The following is an 8,710-nucleotide window of genomic DNA, read 5'->3' as shown; positions in this document are numbered from 1 at the left end:
TAAATAGAACCGACAGTGAAGGTGGCCTCATGTGTGCACCATTTTGGTGGACTATGATGCATAATGATATATGTGGTTTGTTGTGAGAGGAAAACATTATATCATGGCTGATAAGGCTTGGCTAAAACCAACATGCATGGCCAAGAGCCATTTTATAGGGGCCAGCAGTCATGGTATATTTTTATTTCTAAACTAAAGTTGTCGGGATAGGTGGAAGCAGTGTTCCAACTGTTATGGTCATGTGAGTACTATTGGCATATGAGGAGCATCTATACATCACTATCGGTTTTAGTTTAAAAACCGATAGTGAATTGGGCCTTCTGTGTCGGCTTGAGCAACCGACTGTGATAGAAGCTATCACTGCCGGTTTTAAAACCAAAACTGGCAGTGAAGTGCCTACCACCATCGCAGCCTTTTAGTAAAAAAAAGGTTTGGAGCCTGCCATCACAGCGCTATCACTGTCGGTTTTAAAACCAAAACCAGTAGTGAAGGGCTCTGCCACCATTGCAGCCTTTTAATAAAAAAAATATAAAAAATCACAGTCTCATAGCCTTTTTATAAAAAATATAAAAAAAATTCCGAGCCTAGGATTCGATCCCAGGTCTTGGGTTTCTTAGTTTGGAGCCTTAACCACTACGCTAGAATAGGGATTACGTTAGATTTAGTTGTTCTTTTTCTTTTATCCTGTCGTAATGCACTACTAAATAATAAATGCAAAATCAAAAAAGTTTGGCCCACCTGGGATTCGAGCATGGGTCTTAGAGTACAGAGTACATGGCCTTAACCGCTAAGCTAGGATAGGGAGTTCGCTTAGTTTGCTTTCCTTTATTTATTTATGAATAGAAATAATGCAGTTAGTTTATATTCTAAAATAACACAAAAATTTGTCTTGATTTTTTAATTCTATGATAATTAATTAATGGTCTATAATTATCAAATAATAGTGTTTATGAACATCATCTTAATATTTGATTACATAGTCAATAATTAAATTGTAGAGATGCACACAAAATATAAATTAAATATTCAGTGCGAATTACTGATACAACGTCTGCATAATGATTACATAGTTAACAATAATCTAACTATCTTTAGGTGCATCAACAATGAGGGCCTCATTGTGATCAATTCGTACATAAGTAGGTTCATCACCCTCTTGAAGGATAGGTAGGGGTACGTTCGCCCCGAATGGAGGCATTTCCTGATAGCCCCTGTAGTCTTATTCGTCTGTCACTCCATCGACACCGACAATCTTCCTTTTTCCTTCTAGGACTATTTTTGGCCTTCCTTTTGTCTTGTTGTCTCTTGCATAGAAGACTTGCCTAACATCTCTTGCAAGGACAAAGGGGTCGTCTCTGTATGCGGTCTTAGTGAGATCAACGGTAGTGAACCCTTCACTGTCAGTGTTGATTTCCTCGAGCTGGACTCACTGGCAGCGAAAAAGAGCTGCCTTCAATGGACCGTAGGCTAGCTCCCATCTCCTCTATGAAACCATAGTATGTCACCTACACGTTGCCATTTTTGTCATAAGCATCAAAACGAACACCACAATTTTGGTATGTGCTCTTTCCATCTTGCTTTTTTGTGTAAAATGTGAATCCATTGATCTCATACCCTTGGTACTTAAGATATGTACTCGAATGTCTCTTGGCTAAGGCATCCAGTTGATTACCCAACTTTATTCCAAGCAAGCGATGTCGCAACCAGCTGACAAATTCCTCCTTAGGTTTTTTATCCAGCCAAGCCTATGACCTGCTCGGATACAGAGTTTACAGCGATTGCCTATGCTCGTCAATGTATGGCATCACACCCTTGGCTTGCTAAAGAACAGCGAACTGTGCCTGTCTAAAAGAAATAGGGTCATCTACTATAATAGATTTCTCCCCGATCATTCCTTTGCCGCATAGTCTTCCCTCGTGACAAGATTCTAACTCTGACCCTTTTGATGTCCAGATAATATGTGTAGAACTCAATGGCCTCCTCTGTTGACCATCCTTCAACCATGCCCCTTATGGCCTGAATCTGTTCCTAACATACCTCCTAAAAACTTTCATCAATCCTTCAAAATGGAACATCTGATGCAGGTACATTGGGCCAAGGGCTCTAATTTGGTCAACAAGATGAATGAGCAGATGTAATGAGATATCAAAGTAAGTCGGCGGGAAATGCATCTTAAGCCTAACGAGAGTTTTGGCTATGTCCCGCTGCAGCTGCTCTAGCGTGGACACATCAATGACCTTTTTTGAGATCACATTGAAGAACGAGCAAATCTTTATGATTGGGGCGTGGACCTTTGGGGGGAGGATACCACACAGGGCAACAAGGAGCAGCTGAGTCATAATGACATGACAGTCATGGGCCTTCATAGGGCCATAGTTGAACTTGAGTTCTCTCATGTTCACTAGCCTCTTCGGGTTCGCACAGTAGCCCGTCGGGACTTTGAGTTCATTGAAGAAAGAAATGAGTGCACACTTTTCTTCCTTCTTCAATGTCCATGATGCAGCCAGAAGTTCGAACTAGCCATTCTCTAGCTCCACGAGATGTAGCTCCTTCCTGATTCCCAAGTGTTGCATGTCCAGGCGTGTGGCTAGTGAATCCTTCGATGTCCCCCCGGTGTCCATCAAGGTGTTAAGAGTGTTAGCGCATATATTTTTAGTGATGTGCATGGGATCAAGATAGTGGTGTACACTCAGAAATGGCCAGTAAGGTAGTTTCTAGAAAACCAATTTTTTCTTCCAAACGCTCCCATCAGACGCTACTACTGCATTGTACCCCTTCCCAAGGACAACCTCTAGTTTGTTGAGTTCTTGAAGTATCACAGGCCCATCTCGATATTTTGGAGCTAAGTGTTTCTCAATAGTATCGTTGAAATCTTTTTTGTTCCTATGGTAAGGGTGATCCTTAGGTAGGAACCTATAGTGTCCCATATAAACTATCTTTGAGTTAGTTGGCAGATTTACCGCATCGGTGTCGTCCAAGCACTCGACACATCCAGTATAGCCTTTTGTCTTCTCTCCGGACAACGAGCCTCGACCTGGTAGGTCGGTGATTGTAGCGATAAGTACTCCCTTAATCGTGACATGTTCCTTTTTGTACTCGTCCCAAACATCCGACACACCCTTTTCAAACATCTCCACTAGTTCATCGATCACTGGTTCTAGAAACACATCGATGTCATTCCTAGGTTGTCTTGGCCCTTGGATCAGTAGTGGCATCTGGATGTACGACCGCTTCATACAGACCCAAGGTGGAAGGTTATATATACAGAGCGTCACTGGCCCGGTGCTACGATTGCTTCTAACCTGGTCGAAAGGATTCATCCCATCTATGCTCAAAGCAAACCAAAGCTGCCTTACCTATCCACTGATGTCCTTATAGAACATAGTATTGACTGTCCTCTAGTCATACCCATCGGCAGGGTGCCTCATCATTGTATCTTTCTTACGCTCTTTGCCATGCCAGCGCAACAGCTTGGCTGACTTTGCACATGCAAACAGCCTATGCACCCGGGGAGCTATAGGGAAATACCAAACGACCTTTACGGGATCTCCTCTGGTCTTGGTACCCTCATCTGACGGCCCTTCCTTGTACCGTGGAGCTTCACACTTGGGGCACTTGTCCAAGTCTTTGTATTTTTCTCCACGGTACAATATGCAATCATTAGAACACGCGTGGATTTTTTCAACCTCGAGGCCGATGGGGCAGATCATTTGCTTGGCCAAGTATGTCTTTTCTGGCAACTTGTTTTTTTCTGGGAGCATTTTCCTTATTATACCTAACAACTGATCGAAGCCTTTATCGCTCAATCCGTTTGTCGATTTGAACTCTAACATCATGATGTCGGCTTCCAGTTTGCTCATTAGATAATTCCTATACAATGGTGTTTTGCCATCTTGTCTCATTTTCTCTAGCTTTCTCAGCTGTCTTTCACTAAGACATCCGGTCTCTACATTACATAGCAGCTGAGAAATGCCATCGTTATCTTCAGTGTCGTCAGCTAGCGTGTTCCAAAACACATTATTAAATGTGGCCATAGGTTCCGTGTTGACACCGGGTTCCTCGTTAGCATCATGGATGGCTACGTTAGGCATGTCCATATCATCATCGTTTCCCTGCAGAACATTCACACCAATCTCACCATGCATAGTCCATATCGTATAGTTTGGCATGAACCCCCTGGTAATCAAATGCGATCGTATATACTCAATTTGATGAAAGTTCCTATGATTCTTGCAATCTTTGCATGGGCAGAAGACAGTGTTCCCATTCTCAGCATGGACTTTGGCATCAGTGATAAACTGGCTGACGCCATGCATGTACCGCTTGTCCGTTCGGGACAGATGCATCCACTCTCGATCCATCTCTGCAAAAAAATATTGAGACAGTAATTATAAAGAATTAATAAGAAATCGAGCTTCATGAACAACAATTGTAGCTCGAAAGTACCATTTTTAGAAAACATTATTGTACACTAATTATTGAAAAATTGAAATTGGTAGCCCCGGCCCTGTAAATTGAAAATCGTAGTAAAAACAATTATTGCACAATATTGAAGAACAACTATTCTACTCTACTTCTAAGAACTAATTATAGCATCATATACTAACAATGATGATCTTGACCACCATGGAATAACTAATTAGCTCAGAATTTAAATGTGTTCATAGACACTAACCTTTTGGATGATGGATTCACCATAATTTGAGCCTTGCACAAATGTCCAATTAGAAAAGTGCTCTCTAGAATGGAGAAAGAACTAGAATGAGAATCAAGCAATGTAGCCATCAAAACAAAGCTAATTAAGCAACAAAATCAAAAGAGTGGATGTTTGTTACTAATCTTAAAGCAAAAAGATCAAGCCATTCTTCAAAATCCAAACACTAGCTTCATGGTGAAGAGCAGCCGCAACAATGGAGGGAAGGGTCCAAACGCGCGCCTCTGTTCTCGGGATGAAAGAGAGAAGGAAGGAGAGGACGCCTGCAGCCTTTTTGTGTTTTAGGCTTATCACCATCGGTTCTTGGCTAGAACGGACAGTGATAGTGCCCAACCACTATCGGCTCTTGGCTTAAACCGGTAGTGATAAGTGCCCGCCAAAACACTGCCGGTTCAAGCCAAAAACCGGCAATGATGTTGTCCTTCACTGTCGGTTTTAGCCCACCAATCATTTTTTTCATTTTCAAGCTCATAACCGGCAGTGAAGGTGCATCACTGCTGGTTCTCACAAATCCGGCAGTGATGAGGCCGGTAGTGATGAGCAAATCTGGCGTAGTGATAGTTTCAATGATATTGCTGATAAATCAAGGGAACATAAAATGCCAAAATTATGCATGATTGGGTCTATTATTAAATTTCCATCCATGAGAGGCGAATAGCTCCAACGTAGTGGTCTCTAATTTCCCGCTCACTAATTGGAAAGGCTCCTTTGCATCATCATCATGCTACAGTAGTGCCCAAAACCACATCCATTGCATATTATCCTAAAAATGGCCTGCATAAAAGATGTATATTTACAATTTTCAAAGATTATATTATTGCGACATTTCCAAAATTTTCAACATTATGCGGCTACCCCAGATTATATTTCTTCTCTTTTAAAACAAAATTTGATAACCAACTCCCTAACATGTGGGATACATAGCTGAGAGGGGTTAACCCAGTATCTATATAGACAGATCTCAAGATTATCTTGGCATGATGGCAATCAAAGAAAAGATGTTTAATGGTTTTGTTATAGTTAGGGAAATAACACTTTTGATCGTCTTTCCAATTCCTCTCGGTTAGATTGTCCTTTGTTAAAATTACCCCTTGCTAGAGATACCACAGGACAATCTTAAAAAGGGCGTACCAAGTGCAGAGAGCTCTCGCTCTGTGCGGGGTCTGGGGAAGGGTGTCAGTGGGAAGCCTTATCCTCGCCTGTGCAATGCGAGGAGACCGGGACTCGAATCCGGGACCTTCCGGTCACAGGCGGTAAGACTCTACCGCTTGCACCAGGCCCACCCTTCACCACAGGACAATCTTGATTTTTAGAAAAAAAATTTAACTTCCAAATCAATATATGAGAGAAAGACTTAAAGATGAACTAAAATTGTTGTCCGGATAAAAATTAACACCGTGATTCCTATTGCCAAAACAACATGGTTTACAATATTTTGACTATCTGATGGCAAAGTTTATAATTTTTTATTTTCATATCAAGCTTTCTTGGAGATCTCTTGGATGACCAAATTTCTAGCCCTATGTATGGTGACAAGGAACAGGCACACGTGCTCCTCCAGCTCATCGGTGAGTCTCTTGGAGCTCGAGCAGCTGCGCCTGAGCTCGTTCACCATCTCTAGCACCGAGCTCCTCTCGTCCGCTCTCTCCGCGCACCACCTCGCTATGGCGTTCTCCCGCTCGATGGCATCGGATAGCCGCACCACGAGGTTGCTGACAGTGTCGAGGTCCTGGCCAACGACGTAGGTGCCCTTCGCCGCTGTGTCGAGCTGCTCCTGCAGCTGAAGCAATGACGACATCGTCTTGCTGGACGGCTTCTTTGTACTAGCCCTCGCCGCGAGCCACGTCTTGAGCGCCCCCGTGGTCGCCGTCCCGATGAGGAGGAGACCGAAGAACAGCAGGTGCGCCCCCGTGCCGAAGGCAGCCGCAGCAGCCGCTCCGCCCGCCATGATGACCAAGGCACGCGAGAGCTTCTTGACGGCCTTCACCATCTTGAGCTTCCTCCCTACTCTCCTGTGGCTCGACCTGATGCTCTGAAGTATGCAGGAGTACTTGTCGTGGATCGGCCTCAAGTTGCTTCGTGTTGTGGTGCAGAAAGGGTTGTTGCTTGTGAAAGCGAAGTCAAGTGCATGGGAAGCTGAGATGCTACCGAGGAAGCTGTCCATGGATTGGTAGTTGCTTTGGGCGTCTTTGATATTCTGGAGGAGCTGCCTGCACATCTCTAGGGCGTCCGTGGTAGCGTCGAAGTAACTTGCCATTGCGAGCTCAATCTCTGAAGATGTTCTTCGGTGCACCATCATGTTATGAAGCACTGGAGAGATGATGATCTCCTGAGTCTCAAGAAGAGCTTCCATCTCCTTGGATTGTAAGCGCAGTGTGCTGTTGTACTCCTCTTCAATGTCCTGGGCCTTCTGAGCGCGCACAGCCGCCATATGTATCTATCTTTGGATGGAGATAATCTTGGTTCTTCACGGAGCAAGTAGTAGTGCAGAGCTGTACTGGAGTATCTCCTGCTGCTTTGCTTGGCTTAGAATGGAGGGCTCCAGGCCTTATATATGCAAGCAGCATAGCCTCAGGATTAGGCGGTTTCAGCCGCGTTCTTGCTTGCATGACCAAACGTTCTCCTGCACTCCACATCAGTCGGTCGGTATCTTTGGCTCTGTCCTTTCCCGGCCGCCGCGTGCTGGAGTGATGCAAAGCTTTTTTTGATTTGGTGTTTGCTGCTGTTCCTGTGACCCCGAGAGAATTTTTCGACTGTTCAGGTATTCGTACGCGTGCTGCTAGAAACACCTTCAGCTCTGATCAGCATGGGCAGCACCAATATAATGCATTTTCACGTGCGTATATATGTAGTTGGGTTCTTCTTGAACATCTTTTCTTGTTCACAAGAGTCCGTAAGAAGTCCTGAAACCCAAAGAGAATTTGGTGCACTCACTTTACAGATTGTGGCTAATTTACGTGACAAATGTGAAGCAAACCGATGGACGCCCTTCAAGTGTTAAAATAGGTATAAAGTGCTAAATTACAAAATTGGATGCTGGACTCCTCTCCAACTGTTAAAATTGACAAATTTAGGACTCTAGCTGTTTTCAAAGATGGTTTAGTATCCAAAATCATAACTAAATTATTTCAAATCAGATAATCAAAAAACAAGTACATTTTTTTCAAAAAAATGTTATCTATTTGTTGGTGATCTATTTTCAGAACTATGCACATCATATAACAAACAATTTGCCCACCTTGTGAACCATTCCCGGAGCTGAAGAAAGAGGTAATATATAAACATGAGAGGAAATTGGTATATATAGCTCCTACTGGCTTATTAGCTTGTTGGAACCTATTGGCCTTCAATTTGTTTAGTTTCTTTTATTTCATGCGGTGGTACTTGGCCACATTGGAAATGCACTACTCTTGCTTCCACAAGAGGAGGAGCATCTCTTGCCCAACACACAAACGAACAAGGAATCACCAACAGAAAGCTTGTAGTTGTAACATTGTACTACAAGACATCATCCTTTATATCTCCCGTACATCGTCACTGGCTCCCTCCAGTGCAAGAACAAGCTAAGCACACTTTGTTCGAACTTGTACAACCTGAACTATTGTAAAATAGCGCACTTTACAAGCATGCATCACATGTGTTAATTGCAAGCTTGCAGGCTTCCGCAGGCTGAACTACTGTGGCTAGCTAATAACATGTGACAAATGTGAAATAAACCGATGAAATACACATTTCAGAAACTTAATTAGAGAACAAGAATTTTATCAAGATTACGTAAAACTGTCCTAGAAAATTGATGGAAGACACAGATACTAGAAGCCCTCCAATGGTTAAAATGAATAAAGTACCAAACTACGGAACATGATCCTGTATGACTTCTAACTGTTACCGAGCAAATTTTGTCATCTAGTTGTTTTCAAAGGTGATTTAATATCTAGATCATAACTAATTTTTTTCTAAATCAGATAATTAAGAAACAAGTATTTTAGAAAAATA

The 8,710-nt window shown here is 42.8% G+C and overlaps 1 protein-coding gene across 1 annotated transcript; it reads right to left on the bottom strand.

Moving 5' to 3' along the window:
* Window positions 1–6,191: 6,191 nt before the first annotated feature.
* LOC136495377 (putative UPF0496 protein 2) lies at window positions 6,192–7,411 on the bottom strand. Its single transcript, XM_066491320.1, has one exon. The coding sequence runs from the start codon at window positions 7,143–7,145 to the stop codon at window positions 6,192–6,194; it is 954 nt and encodes a 317-aa protein (XP_066347417.1). The 5' UTR covers window positions 7,146–7,411.
* Window positions 7,412–8,710: the final 1,299 nt, after the last annotated feature.

The sequence above is a fragment of the Miscanthus floridulus genome, chromosome 12 (assembly GCF_019320115.1).
Source record: "Miscanthus floridulus cultivar M001 chromosome 12, ASM1932011v1, whole genome shotgun sequence".
Classification (NCBI taxonomy): Eukaryota; Viridiplantae; Streptophyta; class Magnoliopsida; order Poales; family Poaceae; genus Miscanthus; species Miscanthus floridulus.
The sequence above is the reverse complement of the archived record's forward strand: the minus strand, read 5'-3'. Positions and strand labels throughout refer to the sequence as shown.